Here is an 18,221-nt window from a genome sequence, read left to right on the forward strand (position 1 = left end):
TCAAAATGTGTTCACTTTGACTTCATTTACCTCCTTCTTAATATGTGTTTCTCCTGAATTTGCTTTGTCAGCATCTGTATTAGAGTAAAAAGGTGGGGGGATGCAGCTATTGAACTGTAATTGTAATTGAAAAATCGTTTTATCTCCCTTTTTTGTGTTTTATAGTGTTGAAACTATACCCATGAAAAAAGTAAGCCTTTTCTTTTTTAAGCCATATTTCTAAGGTGGGACTGGGGAGGGCTTTATTATTAGATGACAAACTTTTAAAACTAAAATAATAACATTAAATTACATAACAACAATAAATACGCCCGGATAAAAATAAATGCTGATGCCTCTTAAAATGAGAGCTGGCGCGTGGAGAAATCCTTGTTGAATGAATGAAAATTGTCTATGTTAAATGTATTAATATATAAAATGCTTGTTTGGATCTTTGGTTTTTTAAAGGGAAGAAAATGTAAATATACTTTTTTACTTTCTTTGTAGATTTAACAAATTGTTATATACTTTCTTAAGACCATTACATTGTCTTTGTAATCCATGATGTAAATGCTTCATCTTAGAAATAACATGGTGTTTTTGGTGCATTTATTTTTGTTACAGTATGGAAAATGCTAATACTGGTTCTCGTAGACATCAAGCCCCCAGTATGGAAAATGCCAATATCGGTTCTCATAGACATCGAGACACCCAGACAAAGTGAACAAAGTTTTTAAACAGATCCAACTGCACGAGTTCATGACCTGCAGCATCTCCAAATATTGGGAAAGAAACCTTCCATTCAGGAGCTTACAGAGTTCAGTGGGTCACATGGAGTATGCACTGACCGGCCTAAGAGTGGAAAGCGCACACGCCTATTTTTTAGAAGTTTTGCTTTAATCATCTGAGCCTTCTATGAAAATTTTAATATGTAAAACATTCATGAATTCCCACTTTAGCCTTTGGAGCAAGATAGGAATTTGGGCACATTTCATCCAATGGGAACTTCGACTCCTAGTTAGAGAAAGTCCAGAAAATAGCAGATCTGTGTGTGAACAATAAAAGAATGATTTCAGAATTATGACTCTAATCTTCTTATTGAAAAATAGATCTAAACTACAGATGTCAATGAAGTCTCTGTATTATCTTCTTAGGGCGGCTGTAACACATCACACAAACTGAGTGGCTTAACGCAACGTGTTCTTGAACTTTTATGGAGGCCGGAAGTCTGAAATCAACACATCAGCAGAGTTGGTTCCTCCCAGAGAGCCTGAGGGAGAGTCTGTTCCAGGCTTTTCTCTGAGATTCCGATGATTGCTGCCGATCCTTGGCCTTCCTTGGCTTGTAGATGTATCACTCCAGTCTCTGCCTCTGTCTTCACATGGAGCTTCCCCTTGTGTGTGTGTGTCCCAATTCCCCTTACCTCCTAAGGACACCAGTCACTGGGTCAGGGCCCATCCTAAGCAAGAATGACCTCACCTTCATTTCATCGTATCTGCAAACAACCTATTTTCAAACAGTCACAGGTTCTAGGTGGACATAAATTTGGTGGCGGGGTAGGCAGGGGGGAGATTATTCCCCCCACAACACACACACAGTCACCCAACAACAATAGCAAATAGCCAAAGAGATAGAGAATTGGACACAAAAGAAAGTGACACTGTACACACAGAAATGAAGGTAAATTACCAAAATCAGAAATGGCAGAAAATAAAAAAATGTTAGTAGACATACACAAAATAGTGACTCATTCCCCTCTTAATTTTAACCTTTAAGATTTGTCTGTATCTAAGAGCACATTAATAACCCACTGCATGTGTCAGTTAATTGTCTCTGCATCTAACCCAGTGATGCCAGCCCCTGCTACACAGTGGATTCACCTGAGGAGGGAGCTTTTTAAAAATACTGATGTTTGGGTCCCATCCCAAGAGATTCTTATGTAGTTGGTTAGGGATGTGGCTTGAGCATGTGGATTTAAAATTTTTCCCAGGTGATTCTGATGTACAGCCAGGGTTGAGAAACACTGCCTCTGGTTAATTAAATCAGAATTTCTGAGATGTATCCCAGGTAATTCTCATGTGTAACCTGGGTTGAGAATTACTGATACAGCATTTTATCTGATTTATATATATATTCATTGATCATCTACTATGTCCCAAGCACTGTGCAAGACACTGGATGAGGGAGAGGTGAGCTAACAGACTAGATCCAGCCTCCTAGGAGCTCAGTGTCAGTGGTGGAAACCAAGACGACCCATTTGATGAGTATATGAGAGACACAGAAGGCTGTGGGGTGGTGGAAGTCAGGGGAGGGTTCCTGCAGTTGAATTTCTGAAAAATATATGCATGAAAAACCTATGACACATTTAACAAATCTGTTTCTTATGAAGGTTCTGTGCCTTTCACTTGTCCCCTCCTGTAATCCTCACTGCATCCCTATGAGGTCAGCAGTTTTAGTTCTAATTATAAACGAAGTGGCCTGAAGCTTACAGAAGTGAGTTGTCCAATATCACCCAGCTCATAAGTGTTTGGGTCAGAAGAGGATCCAGGTCCCCCAGATGCCATAGCTCCTGGCTCTCCTGTTGAATCTATTCCGTTAGCGCTAACCTTAGTGCTCTGTTGCCTCCGCTTAGTCATGCTGGCTCTGCATCTTTTGTAAAAGAATGTTGCCTACAACCTGAAATATACAGGATAGCCCATTCTCAAGGCTCTGACCTTTAGAGGTGTAACACTTTGCCATTCATATAGAGATAAACAGAGAATGATATCTGTCCTGTTGTGAGGTTTATAGAAACATTGTGACCAGACCTGTAAGAACAAAGGATTCCAGCACCAAAATGTTTGCAACAATCAGCGCACCCCTTCCCCTTTTAGTATAAAACAAGCCTGGATTCTAACTCGGGTAAAATGGTTCTTTGAGACACTAGTCCACCATCTTCTGGGTCTGCTGCTTTCCGAATAAAGTCGCTTTTCCTTCCCTCAACACCTCATCTCTCGATTTATTGGCCCGTCCTACAGCGAGCAGTACGAGCTTGGACTCAGTCACAACGTCACAAGCTAGGGTGGGTTTTGGCACAGACCGCTTACTGACAACATTTCAAACTAAAACCACCAGATAGCTGTCTGGGGTTCTCTAATGATGAAATGCAGTATCAATCAGTGCTACTCGAAGTGTGGCCTGAGGACCAGAAGGATCACCTGGGGAGCTCAAAAAAGGCTAATTCTGACTCCACCCCAGACACCCTGCATCAGAGTCTCTGAGGGTGAGACCCAGGAATGTGTATTCTAACAAGCTTTCCAGATGAGTCCAAAGTACGTAAAGTTGGCCAAGCATACTTCAAATCACCCTGATGGAAAAGATCATTTAGAAACTAGCTTTTGTCCAAGAAATGTGGCTAAGCCTCAGTGCAAACTACAGATTTTTGGTGCCTCTGTAAGGGCTGCAGGGGAAAAGGGAGAAGGTGGAGCCAGTCCTGAGAGCATGTTCATGGCTAACCACCAGGCCCAAACCCACCATCCTTCCATCTGAAATGCCTGTTTCCACTCCCATCTTCCTGAAGAAGGGGCTCCTGCACGCCTTCATTCCCTCCCTGAAACGCCACGGACATCAAGCCAGATCAGTGACGCCCACCACTTCTCCGCCCTCTTCTAAATGAGCATTTACTCTATTGCTCTCTCTCCCCAACAAGATCTCAAACCCTTGTGTACAAAGCCCAGGTCTTAAGTTCCTTTGAGTCCCCATAGCCCTTTAGGGCGTTAACCACAATTTCAGAAACGGACATCTGATTAGAGAGGTGTTTATTTGGGGTTTGTTAGGAGTGCATCCCAGGAGACACAGATTAAAGATGTAACCAAGCAGGACCCTAGGGGACCTTGCCAGGACAGTCACCCCTACCCCACCATGTCCTCTGCCTGCCTCTTGTTCGTAGAAAAACTTTAGTCTCCTTGGCCTTCCCCAAGTTGCAAAGAATAAATTTAATCAGATAAGTGAGAAAATGCAGAAACAAAGGAAAATAGTCAAGCAAGACAAAATAATAATTGTTTAGCAATTAAACAAAGTGTATGACCTTTAGTTCCTCCCCAGGGGCTCTAGATAATATTCTGAGCCATGTCCTTTGAGCTGTTTTGCAGAGACTGAAACCCCCACCAGGTGGAAGAAGTTAACTGTATGCTGCCCACAAGCACGTAGACCCCAGACCAGTTGGAACCAGAAGGTTGATGATGTTGACTCCTGATGACCTCACCACCAACTAGTCAGAAGAATGTCCATGAGCTGATGACACACCCTGCAACCCTCTCCCTCACCCTGTCTTTGAAAACATTTCCTGCCATTTGGGAGTTCAGGTCTTTTAAGCACTAGCTGCCTGGACTCCTTGCTTAGCACCTTGCAATAAATGCTGCACTTTCCTTCACTACAGCTGGTGTTAGTAGATTGGCTTTACTGCACACGGGTGAGCAGACCCAAGTTTGGTTTGATAAGAAAGAAGCACTTGAATTGTGTTCCACCAGACTAGAAAATGGGGGAAGCTTATAAAGGCAAAACACCTCACGGTGACATAAAGTTGTTTGTCAAGAGTTAGAATTGGAGCTGGCAAGAAGTAAAGGTGCTTGTTAAGGAAGGATTGGTTGGGGTTTGAATGAATACAGTGTTGTGAGGTGCAGAGGGGATTTTGAAACTACAGGGTTGCAACTAGCAGCTGCTAGCAGATAATGTTTGCAAATGTAATGCTGGTGGTACCCTTGAGTTTGATACTACTCAGAGAAAATTCAAGTTCTCAGGGACACAGGAACATGTCTGAAAGCACAACCACAAAGGCCACCCAGCTCCATTTTGGATGTCTGAACCACAGTTACTCCATTTTGATTTTTAAGTGATCTTAAATATGTCATCAAGAGGCAGTATGGACTGATACTGGATTGGACTCAGAGACCTCAGTTCAAATGTGCTCTCCCTTGAGAAGCAACTCAAGCTCCTTTAGCCTCATCCCCACCTCTGTTAAATGGGGAGGGGATTACGCCCACCTCATTGGGTGGATGTGATGGTCATCATGATGACTAGCACTGAGTAGGCTCAATAAAGGAGAGCTAGTGTCACCTGCCAGTGGCATGGTAGGCTTTCAATATATAGCAGATCATGTTTCTTTTTGAGGCAGTGAACTCCTTGTCACTGGGGGTTCAAGGAAGGCTGGTCAAACTATCCTACCTGTGAGAGGCCATGAAGAGGTGTCTCCATTCAGTTCAAAGAAGAAAGGAAAGGGAAGGTGGAAGAGTAGGGAGTACCAGGATCTATCTCCCCACTTGAAAATGAATTGCACAGGCAGAATCTGTCTGCTATAACTATTATGGAACCCTGGAGTCTACTGAGGGCTGCCAAATTCCAGAGGAAGTCTTGGATGGTAAATTATGGTTAATTTCGGTCAATTTCAACTCTAAGCTCTGTAGCCACTACCTATTTCCCCACCCCACTCCGATGGCAGCCAGTCAGTGGTGCATGAGTTCCTGGAGTAGCTTGCACACAGACACTGAGGGCAGGAATGGGCATTAAGGACCCTGTCCTTCCGATATTGGAGGTCTGTGTTCTGATCCCTGGTTGCTGCTTCTAATCGCAGAGGTGCAGACGCAGAAGTGAGCGGCCCTGCTTTCACTCCCTCTGAGGGCCAGCTGCATTAACGCTCACCTTGTCTGGCTGTATGGTAGTCCACAGTGCTGGGAGCACAGTCCGTCCAGCAACCTTTTCCAGCCACGTCTTTCAACGTCCCTTCTACCTCTGGATGATGCCACCAGCTGAGCATGAGAAGGAACTGGAAACATCTGTGGAATGTCGTGTTCATTAGCCCACTGTCAGGGGCCCTTTGCTGCCAGTGGCATGGCATCTATGACCGTAAATGAACCAAATATCCAAAAATATGGCAGAGCCTTGTCTCAAGTGCTACTATGGTGTGGCCCAAATCTGCCACTTGCACAGAATGGCAATTCCAGTTAGGGGGTTAAGTGTCAAAGGCCACTAGAAGCCATAAGTAGGGACTTCCCTGGTGGCATAGTGGTTAAGAATCCGCCTGCCAATGCAGGGGACATGGGTTTGAGTCCTGGTCCAGGAAGATCCCACATACTGTGATGCAACTAAGCCCACGAGCCACAACTACTGAGCCTGTGTGCCACAACTGCTGAAGCTTGCGTGCCTAGAGCCCGTGCTCCGCAACAAGAGAAGCCACCGCAATGAGAAGCCCGCGCACCTCAATGAAGAGTAGCCCCCGCTCTCCACAAGTAGAGAAAGCCTGCGCACAGCAACGAAGACAAAAACAAACAAACAAACAAACAAATAAATAAATAAATTTATTAAAGAAAAAAAAGAAGAAGCCGTAAGTAGCCATGAGATGGCAGCAGAGGACACATGTAGTCTATTTGCCAGAAAAGGGCAAGGCTCACCCTTAGAGCTGTAAGGGTCCCCGTTTACCTGCAGAAAGACAGATGAACTACTGACAGTACCACATCCTGAGAGCCACTCCAGTCCCCTGGGCACACAGATGTAAACCTTCCACCCAGGGGACTCCATCAGTTTTTAGTTGGGATGAGCCTTCCGTAAACCAGACCCAAGCATCTTCAGGGCTTCCTGGGAGCCGTCTCCAGGTAGCCAAAACTTGGCCCTGAGAGTAACCAAAGGAGATACAATGGATCCTGAAGGGTATGGCCTCAACCTTCTTATGTGAAGAGCACTCATCTGTGGGACCAGGCTTGATGCTCTGGAATGTTCCATTTTCATTTTTTATGAGAAATCTGTTTGCCTTTCCAACTCTGCCTTTAACATCTGAGGAGACCAATGCCGGATGGGGATCCCTGGACACAATGATATCTGGCCATCCTTTCTAAGGCCCTTGGTCTCCACAGGTGCCCAAGAGCAGGGCAGGAACTGTTTTTTTAAAGTGGGGTATTGCTGGGAACTGTGTCTCCAAGAAGCCAGTACCCCAAGGGCAGACTGGGCAGAGACTACCTTCCGCAGCAAAGCTCGCAGTATCAGAGAGTCAGTTTTCACCAAATCCTCGGGGTTTACGGGGCCCCAGCATAGGTAGCTTGTGGGAACTCGAGCACACCTGCTACCCAGGTCCCCAGGTATAGTTGGCAGATTTTCTGGTCACTTTGTACACACGGCTCAACAAAATACCTGGACGAAGCCCACATTGTCTCCTGTTCCCAAACAGCCCCACTGAGTCAGGACTTCCTACTTGGGTTGTGAGGTCTTTAGGGTAACTTTTTCTTCACTCATCTCTCACATATACTCCTCCTCTTACATTCAGAGATTCAAAGTTTGTTTGAACGTTGGGCTAGTTTGGACACTGGGCCAATTATTGACCTTTTTAACAACAATATCACTGTCTGCAGGAAGGATTTAAGAAATGCCTGAGAAGTGCATTGGGGTAAGGGGTCTAAGTGCTTTGAGTTTAACGGCTAAGAAATATGTGAGCACAAAAAATCCCTTGCTGTGTGTCTAGTTGCAAATATATGCAGGTTTCTGAGCTCCACAGTGATGGCAATTTATAATCAGCATAAAGAAACCCTTCGAAGGACTTTTTTCTGCCTGGAGAGCTCAAGTCTGAGGCCATCCTGGAGGCAGCTGGGGAGTCTTGTGTCTGTTCTTTAACAATATATATATTTTATGTTCCCCTGAAGTCATATATCCATCAATGTTTTAGAAATCAGATTTGGAGAAGACTTCAGACCTGCTAAAGATAGTGACCATTTTATGCAAAGGCATATATCCCCATCCTTCTCCAGCCTTTGAATCATTCCCCCTGTACCCACACCCACCAGGAGCATCTGTTCTCTTTCTGCCTCTCCTTCCTTTCTCAGCCCCCAGGCTGTGAACTGAAGTCTTACCAGGATTTTCTATGTGCAGTTCTATCTCCTGAATTTTTTTTTTCAAGAATCCTGCACTCATTTGCTGTCAGGCTTAATCTGGGGTTGTGGTGTCACAAAAAGATGAAAAAAAAATCTTTTTCTATCAGAGGAGAAAGAATACTGTAACTGGAGTAGGAGATCTGGGCGCAGCTGAAAGGATGGCGTTCTGAGACTATAGGGAAGTCCCGTAAGTCACTTTTCTCATCTTTCTTTTAAGCATAAAAGCCACTCCTTACAGCGTTGTTATAAAAATCTAATGTAATAATATACAGTGAAAGCATAACAATGACATGGTGCTATGTGGATGTGTAGTCTGATTATCACTCAAGTAGAAAAGAGATGGAAATATTCAAAAAGGAAGAAAAAAAACCTCATATCCCAGTGTGGTCTTCCAGGATAAGATCACCACAAGGCGGTGATATGGAGTCACCAATGCTTCTGAAATCTGGTAACAAGAGGCTCCCGATCTTACTGAGGACAAAGGTCTAAACTAGCCTAAACAGAACCCGTAACCATGAACATCTGTTGTAAAAGTTGGTTGTTATAAGTTGGAGTTGGAGTCTTGTTATAAGTTGGAGTCTAAGACAAATTCAACCATTGAATTCATTCAAGTGATTGTTTTAAAGAGAAGTTAAGGAAAAGTGAGAGGCCCCTTTTCTGCATTTACATCACTTGAAGTCAAAAGGAGAGGGGAGCCAGTTACTAAACCATAGCTTGTCCCCAGGTGGCTGACATCGGATTCTCTTTCCCTCCCGTGTCACACTCAGATGACACTGTCGTTCTTGGAGCCTGACTCTCCCGTATTTGAAAAGCTGTGCCAGTTCTGAGGTCAGAACCTGGATGGGCTGGGACAGCATTACTTATACCTTTATCCCCTCCCAGTCCCAGAATGGGATTTCTATACTTCTCTCATTGGAAGGGGGCAGCCTGTGTGATCTCAGGGTTTTCTAACTGTTCGTCCCAAAGGGCCCCATTAAGAAGATGGCAGGGAGAGGAGGAGTAGAGGGACCATAGGGTTTCAAGGACAGATGTGACAGGGAATCTTGGGGCCATTAAATTACTACTACAGCTTGTACATAGATATACAACTCATGTTCAAACGACAGTACATAGTATAGTGGTAAATTAACTGCATATCTATTTAAAGGCATAATTCCCATCGGCTCTGTGGTATCTTCTTGTTGTTATTCCTTTTTTTTTGGCTATGCCGGGTCTTAATTGTGACACGCGGGATCTTCGTTGCGGCATGTGGACTCTTAGTTGTGGCATGCGGGATCTAGTTCCATGGCCAGGGATGAAACCCTAGCGCCCTGCGTTGGGAGCACAGAGTCTTAGCCACTGGACCACCAGGGAAGTCCCTGTGGCAACTTTTGACAGCAGTTTAGTTTAGGTGCACAGATTTTTTAGAGTCTCAATGGTCTTTTTGAAAGCACGGCTTCACCAGTCACTAGCTGTCTGGTCTTCGGTAATCTTTAATTTCCTCCTCTCCACAATGTGGATAATAATATCACCAATCTCCTAAGCATGGTTCAAGGATTAAGTGCTATTATCCATGCAAATTTTGTGGAGTAACAGCTCAAGTGATAGCTGCTGTTGTCAACTGAAGAAAAAAAAAAAAGCACAACCTAAAAGTTGAGAATTCTAGTTCATTTGGCAGACTTTCTGAGGACTTAAACCCGGGAGACGGCCTCTCAGATCGCCCTGAGGGACTCCTCCGAAGAGGTAAGGAAGGAGCCCGGATACATAGGAGCTTTTGCAACAAAGATCAGGTAGTCAGAACATCCAAAGATGACTGTGCATTAAGGAAAACCAGACATCTTAAGTTAAGGAATTTAGCACTTTTCTTTTTTTTTTTTAATTTATTTTATTTATTTATTTATTTTTGGCTGTGTTGGGTCTTCGTTGCTGCACGCGGGATTTCTCTAGTTGTGGCGAGCGGGGGCTACTCTTCGTTGCGGTGCGTGGGCTTCTCATTGCAGTGGCTTCTCTCATTGTGGAGCACGGGCTCTAGGCATGTGGGCTTCAGTAGTTGCGGCACGTGGGCTCAGTAGTTGTGGCTCACGGGCTCTAGAGCACAGGCTCAGTAGTTGTGGCACATGAGCTTAGTCGCTCCGTGGCATATGGGATCTTCCCGGAGCAGGATCGAACCCATGTCCCCTGCACTGGCAGGCGGATTCTTAACCACTGTGCCACCAGGGAAGCCCCTAGCGCTTTTCTATGTATGGGAAGATGCAAGAGTCTGGGCTCATTGAAATCATTTCTTTGATACGCACCTTAGCTATCTAGGACCCATATCCTGCTTCTCTCCATCCTGAATCCCCTCAGGGTGCACAGTCGGGGCAGCTGCAGTGGCTGCAGCCTTGATGGTAGCAACATCCTTTGTTTACTGATAAGGTAGGTGACACTTTCCCCCACACGGTCACTCTTACCATCATATGGCTGCTCAAGCACCTTTATTAAATGTGTGAGCACTATGATGGGGAGGCCTGCCCAGGGAGTGGGTGTCATCAAAGGGTCCTCGATCTTGGGGAGACAGGGAGCCACTGCTGTGGTTGCAGCCTCAGGTGAGTTCTAGAATGCCCTCCTGCGCACCTCCTCATCCACCTGATCCATAACTATCTCCCACGCGACATGAAACCCCTGGACTCTCTCCCTGCTGGGAACGGCTCTCCACGTCTTTGAGGACAGTTACTCCTCCTCCAGATCCAGCCACGTGTGTCAGGGGACGGGGCTCTTTCCCCTCCAGTCCTGCTCTTTGCCACGGTGGATGAGGCCACCAGCAGGAACGTGACTCAAGCCCAGCTTATCAAAGTCTCTCCCTGAGATTTTCCACACTGTACCTCAAGTCAGAGCTGCTGACATCCATGTTTCCAACCATATAGAGAAAAGCATTCTGAGAAAACAAAGCACACGTGCAGAGAAAACTGAGACGTGATATTAGACAGATTGCTGGTGATTTTCAAGTCCCTAGGGGCCTGAGTGGTTGTCTTAATCATCTAGTTCATCTTCTGTATCTTATGAAATTTTGACATCTTGGTGGGGTGGCCAACAGACCCGGAGAGAGACTGCCTTTCCCAAGGCTAGCTATCCCTAAAGATAGTAAACAGTGTAATTATGGGCACACCTCCCATATGCAAGCAAACTATCCCTTTATCTAACTCTAAATACACCAAACCAATATTTTTTCCTTCCTTAAGTCAACCCACGGCCAGATACCAAACTGCTAGCCCTATGCCCCAAGCCTGCCAAAATTATTCACACTGACCGATCCTAAACTATTTACTCTGCCCTGCCTTTGCGTCATATTGAAATATTTAAACAATTGTGCCTATATTAATGAAACTTGCATAAGGATCTCTATACAGCGGGGTTTGGAGAGCTTTCAGATGGGTGAACACATGAGGTGCTGGGAGGGTGGTGCACCCCGAGAGGGCATGGTAACCCTTCACCCTCCCCTCCCCCGACCTTGCACTCTGCATCCCTCCCATTGGGCTGTTCCTGAGTTGCATCCTTTATAATAAACTAGTAATAGTAAGTAGAACAATTTCCTGTGTTTTGTGACTCATTTGATTGAATTATCTATCCTGAGGGTCATTGTGGAAACCCCAGAATTTGTAGTCTGCCCAATAGACATGTGAGCTGCCTGGGCACCCCATTTGGGGCTGGCTTCGGAATTGGAGGGCAGTCTTGCGGGACTGAGCCCTTAACCTGGGGGGTCTGCACAGACTGCAGGTAATGTCAGAATTGAATTGAATTGTAAAACACCAAATTGATGTCAGAGAGTTGGGGAAGTGGTGCTAGAAAAGGCACCACGTATTTGTCGTGAGTGTGGTGGGTGGCAGTGGGTGGCATGGACATCTCTCAATAACAAAAGATTTTAAAAAGTAACTTTAGCTTTGGCAAATGACAAATTGACAAAACTCTGCAGAATTATTCATTACTGTGGCTCAAATTATAGTTATATCTGAGGGTCCCACTAAATTGAAACATTATATCCCTTGTCATCTTTTTTTTATTATTGGATGAAAGATTCTTTAAATTCTACAGTGCTTTACAATTTTCAAAAGTTTCACACACATGATTTCATGTGATCCCATAATAACACTTTTTTCCCCCTATCCTGTATTGTCCCTTCCCCCCTTCCCTCTCCCCACTGGTAACCACTAGTTCGTTCTCTATATCTTTGAGTCTGCTTCTTTTTTGTTTTATTCACTAATTTGTTGTATTTTTTTAGATTCCACATATACGTGATATCATACAGTATTTGCCTTTCTCTGTCTGACTTATTTCACTTAACATAATTCCCTCCAGGTCCATCCATGTTGCTGCAAATGGCAAAATTTCATTCTTTTTTATGGCTGAGTAGTATTCCATTGTATGTATACACCACATCTTCTTCTTCCATTCATCTCTTGATGGACACTTCATTTGCTTCCATACTGTGGCAATTGTAAATAATGCTGCTATGAACATATGGGTGCATATATATTTTCAAATTAGTGTTTTTGTTTTTTCCAGATATATACCCAGGATATATTGCTGGGTCATATGGTAGTTCTATTTCTAGTTTTTTAAGATGCTTCCATACTGTTTTCCACAATGGCTATACCAATTTATGTTCCTACCAACAGTGTATGAGGGTTCCCTTTTCTCCACATCCTCGCCAACATTTGTTATTTGTGTTCTTTTTGGTGATAGCCATTCTGACAGGTGTGAAGTGATATCTTTTTTTTTCTTTTTTGGCTGTGTTGGGTCTTTGTTGCTGTGTGAGGGCTTTCTCTAGTTGTGGTGAGTGGGGGCTACTCTTTGTTGTGGCGCGCAGGCTTCTCACTGTGGTGGCTTCTCTTGTTACAGAGCACAGGCTCTAGGGCTCACGGGCTTCAGTAGTGTGCTGTGTGGGCTCAGTAGTTGTGGAGCACAGGCTTATTTGCTCCGCGGCATGTGGGATCTTCTCGGACCAGGGATCGAACCTGTGTCCCCTGCATTGGCAGCTGGATTCTCAACCAGTGCACCACCAGGGAAGTCCTGTGAAGTGATATCTCATTGTGGTTTTGATTTCATTTCCCTGATGATTAGTGATGTTGAACATCTTTTCATGTGCCTGTTGGCCATCTGTATGTCCTCTTTGGAAAAATGTCTATTCAGTTCTTCTGTCCATTTTTTAATCAAGTTGTTGTGATGTTGAGTTGGATGAGCTGTTTATATACGTTGGATGTTAACCCCTTATTGGTCATATCATTTGCAAATATCTTCTCCCATTCAGTAGGTTGTCTTTTCATTTTGTTTGGTTTCCTTTGCTGTGCAAAAGTTTTTAAGATTAATTAGATCCCCTTTATTTATTTTTGCTTTTGTTTCCTTTGCTTTAGGAGACGGATCCAAAAAAAATATTGTTGCGAGTTATGTCAAAGAGTGTTCTGCCTATGTTTTCCTCTAGGAGTTTTATAGTATCCGGTCTTACATTTAGGTCTTTAATTCATTTTGAGTTTTCTTTTGTATATGGTGTTAGAGAATGTTCTAATTTCATTTTTTTACAAGTAGCTGTCCAGTTTTCCCAGCACCACTTATTGAAGTGTAATCTTAAAAGTAAGGAAACATAAAATAGAAGAAAAATAGATATGCCTCCCTATAACTGTAGCCTTGCCTAAATTCCCCATGGTCATGGCACCCACTGCCTTAAAGCAGCCCATATTGAGCATAGATGCTCCAACATAATGAATAACAAATTAAAATTAAAATAGCTTTTGGCACATATAAATTTGCTTGATAGAATTGGACCCAATGACTCCCCATTAAAATAGTTAATATGGGGCTCAATGTAAGTTAAAACAGGACCTTCAGAGATGAAAACTTATTATATAAAACCTAATTAATGAAAAGATGATTATCCCTACTTCTTCTCCATTGGACAGCCCAATTTTGCCTGCTCTTAAATCTGGAAAAAATAGAGGGCACCTCCTGGTGGATTACTACAACTTTAGTGCTGTGTTCCCATCCACCAAGGCCCTCATACCCAATATCCAGTATTATTAAAATTACTATACTCCATGCCTAAAAGGAAGTCTAGTAGAGATTGCTACTGTCTGAGCCATTGTAGAGATCAGTGGAGATTATGGCTTTCCCCAGGAGACTCCTGCCTGATATCAGTCAATCGCCTCGAGCCCCTGGGTAGAGACCCATCCTCTCCTCAGTGCCTCCTCCTGCTACCACCACCCCCTGCTTACCCACACAATCTCCTGCCTTGCGTTTCCCATGCAACCGCCATAACCAGTCCTTCCCCTTAACTACACATGATACCACTAATCTTTACATATACTGTACTCACATTAGTTTATATCCTCTAACAGCATAACTGCCAGGCCTACCACCTTGAACCAAGGTACGTACACAAAGACATTATTGTCAAACTCTTAATGATTTCCAACTCCACCAAGGTACTGTTAGAAACCTTCCCAAATTCCAGATCTATTTTCTTGGATTACATCATATAAATTGAAAACCTGTTTATGGACTGGCCTACAAGAAATCCATACACCTCTACTTGTGTTCCTCTATTTTACTTTCATAACAAAATGTTTTCTTTGCTGTTTGGGGCAACTTATGCCCTACTCCCTAAAAATCTCCATGATCATCTCACCAAGATTTCCTTATATGATGTTAAAACATCAGAGGATAGATTGAGTTAATTTTTTTTTAATATTCTGCATTTTATGATGTTTCCATATTTTGCAGGGCCTTGTAAACTTGAGGAGAGACTGCTTCTCCCAGGCTAGTTAATTCCTAATGATAGCAAACAACTTAATTGGGAGCATACCTCTCATTTGCAAGTTAAGCACCTCCTTTATTCAGCACTCATACATCAGGCCGATATTCTCCTTGCCCTAAATCCATCCAGGGCCTTGTACAAGATAGCTAGGGAGACCCCTGTGCCCCAGATCCCACTGGAGCTATTCAAATGGCCAATCCAAAGCTCTTTACCAGATGCTTCTCCATGTGGCCTGGCATAGCATGGCATGCCCCCTTCTCGTGGAAAATGTAAGTTATAAATTCTTTTTTCAATAGCTTTATACTCTCCATATAGTCACCTAGTAAATTCCTTAAATTAAAATACCAAAGGTACATTTTGAGACAGTGATCCTACACAACCCTTGCCTTCCATGTGTTATAAGAAACTTCCAATAAATTCTCAATTTTGTTTCTGTCGTTTTCAGTTTTTTTATTATTACAATCAGAATAATCTTGATAAATACAAAATCCGATTCAATCCAATAAACATTTGCTAAGTGCTTTCTAAGCTTCATTCTTGAGCTCTGGGCTAGGGATGTTCACTAGCCAGGATGATGATGGTGGCAAGCCCATGAATGAACCAAAACAAGGTGACACCTCAACTGTAATAATGGTGAAGTCTGTAAAAATTTATGAGAACCCAGATGAAGGGACAATGAATTCTGTTGAAGGCACAGGGAGTCAGGTAGAGAGAGAATTTGCCAGGTAGATATGGGTGGAATGGAATTTCAGGCAAAGATAACAGTTTGGCAGAGGCAATGTGTCCTGAAACAGGACATGTGGGGAGAAGAGTGGACAGTAAGATATAGCTGGAGCCCAGGGACACATGTAGGTTGTGGTGGGTATTGACCTTGAAGTTGGCTAGGGTTAAGATGGGAAAGACCTCATATGTCAGACTCAGAAATTTGGACCTTTTCTGTAAGCAACTGAAAAGCATCAGAGGCTTGAGGCTGGGATGCGATGAGATGTCGCCCCTACAGCCATCCTCAGAGAGTGAGCTGTCAACTGAGCCGGCAGTCTTGAAGCTGGGAGCCAAATCACATTCTCCTTGCATTCCACACAGTGACTAATACTGTGCTTTACATAGAGCGGTTACTGAGTAATCACTGAATAAGTACTGTTCTTTTCTCTCCAGCCGTTGAGTTCTCTTAACCAGTTGAAGGCTCTTGAGAAATTCTCCCTGCCTTTGGCTAGGTCAGATGTCTCCAGCCTGGGCATTCCAGCCTTCCCCCCAACATTTCAATCACCCCTACATTGTTGTGACTGGTATCCTTATCTTGCCCCCCTAATTCCATCTTTTTGAGGATCATGTCATTCTTGACTGTATTTCATTCAATGACAGAGTGAGCCTGGGACATGCAGTGCTTCAGGAGTGCTCTCTGGATGAATGGAAGAATGAATGAATGACAGAAGAATGACAGATTGAGTGACAGAACGAATGAAGTCTGGGTAGAGGCCAGCCCTGTTCTTCCTGGAGCCAACAGTCTCTTATCTCCCTGCCATCCCTGTCTTCTCCTTATAGCCCATAGCAGGGAAGAGTGCTTTGCTCTTTGGGCGTGGGTACCGTCTGCCCCAGTGCCATCACAGGCCTTTTCAGAGCTGTTTTCTGATGTCTTTCATCTAAACCTCTTCATCTTTTCATGTGACAAAAGCAGCGAAACATGCCCACGTGCACAATGAGTCACAGCATTAATGCAAGGGGCAACTTGTCTTCTCTCTTTTCCAGATTCCCAGGATGGCAACTGACGCTCTTTGTAAAAAAAGAGACTGTGGGTTAGAGACACAGGTTAGAGACTGATAATTCCAAAGGGAAACTCTCCAAGACCTTCTGCCCCAAGATGCAGAGGTGGCAGGCATGCATATGTATGTGTACCCATATGTGATGTACCTGCACGAGAGTGTGTGGGTGTAGGTGTATGTGTGTGTGCATATGTGTAGAGGTGCACAGCAATTTGTGTGCTTTGGAAATTTTATCCAAAAGAAGCAGACTTCTTTAAAGAATGAATTAGATGTTTTAGAGTGATTTCCTTTAAAGAAAAAAAAAAGATATGAAAAACCTAGAGATAATCAATGAACTTAACTTGTATGGGGGTTTATTATAAAACACTAAAACATTTTTTTTACACACTACTATATTTAAAACGGATAACCAACAAGGACCTACTGTACAGCACAGGGAATTCTGCTCAATATTCTGTAACAACCTAAATGGGAAAAGAATTTGAAAAAGAATAGGTACATGTATACCTAGGTATAGGTATAGGAATAGGTACATGTATACCTAGGTACAATATAACTTTTTAAAACTTTTTATTTTATATTGGAGTATAGTTGATTAACAATGTTTTCTTAGTTTCAGATGTACAACAGTGATTCAACTATACATATACATATATCTATTCTTTTTCAAATTCTTTTCCCAATTAAGTTGTTACAGAATGTTGAGCAGAGTTCCCTGAGCTATACAGTAGGTCCTTGTTGGTGATCCATTTTAAATACAGCAGTGTGTACATGCATGAATCACTTTGCTGTACATCTGAAACGAACACAACAATCAACTATACTCCAATATAAAATAAAAAGTTTTAAAAAAGTATATATAAGGCTTTAAAACAGCTGTACTACTTGAGAAAAAAACCTTCTAAAACCTTTAATTATTATTAGTTTGATCTATTCAAGATTGTTGATATTCTACCATTTTAACCTACCACAAACAGCAATTTCATTTGGTTTAACTTAATTCAAAAACCATGAGTTACCTTTTAGATGGATTCAGAATCAAAACCAAGCATTGCACATGGCTTTGAAAAAAATAATTTCAATGTTATGAGGTGTGACATAGGACACTCTTTTAAGATAAATAAAAATGAATATATTTTCCTTTTGCATCCATACAGAATGCTGTGCCATCAACTCTTCACTGACTCTTATTGTTCTAAAGTAAAACTTTAGTAGTATATATCATTAGATTTGCTGCACAGGAATACTTAAATCTCATGAATAATGAGCAGTTTAAATTTGTAGTGCAAGTACTCTTCTGTAGGTCTAAGATGAATGCTTCCTGTCAGGCTAGTTATATTTTAGCTGATGTTTACTTGGCCAATTTCCTCATTTTCTGACAATGAATAAGTTTTTTTTTTTAATTTATTTATTTTTATTTATTTTTATGGCTGTGTTGGGTCTTCGTTTCTGTGCGAGGGCTTTCTCTAGTTGTGGCAAGCGGGGGCCGCTCTTCATTGCAGTGCGCGGGCCTCTCACTATCGCGGCCTCTCTTGTTGCGGAGCACAGGCTCCAGACGCTCAGGCTCAGTAATTGTGGCTCACGGGCCCAGTTGCTCCACGGCATGTAGGATCTTCCCAGACCCGGGTTCGAACCCGTGTCCCCTGCATTGGCAGGCAGATTCTCAACCACTGCGCCACCAGGGAAGCCCCATGAATAAGTTTTTAATGCACAAAATTTGACCAAAAAATTAATATTGCTTTGACACAGTGACAAAGTATTTTGTCTGTATATGAGGTTATTTTTGAAGGAGGGACTAATTTGTGAGCAAATTTGACCTGATAAAAT

The 18,221-nt window shown here is 43.0% G+C and overlaps 1 protein-coding gene across 8 annotated transcripts in view; it reads left to right on the forward strand.

Annotated features, from left to right (window-relative positions):
• PROM1 (prominin 1) overlaps positions 1-1,060 on the forward strand; it is a 114,185-nt gene extending 113,125 nt beyond the window's left edge. For all 8 annotated transcript variants that reach the window (XM_036853841.1, XM_036853838.1, XM_036853839.1 and 5 more), the window contains 2 exons: positions 166-190; positions 604-1,060. In XM_036853841.1, coding sequence (XP_036709736.1) covers positions 166-190; positions 604-618 — 40 coding nt within the window. In that variant the 3' untranslated portion in view covers positions 619-1,060. The remainder of the gene's footprint in view (positions 1-165; positions 191-603) is intronic.
• Positions 1,061-18,221: the final 17,161 nt, after the last annotated feature.

Source organism: Balaenoptera musculus, chromosome 5 (assembly GCF_009873245.2).
Source record: "Balaenoptera musculus isolate JJ_BM4_2016_0621 chromosome 5, mBalMus1.pri.v3, whole genome shotgun sequence".
NCBI lineage: Eukaryota > Metazoa > Chordata > Mammalia > Artiodactyla > Balaenopteridae > Balaenoptera > Balaenoptera musculus.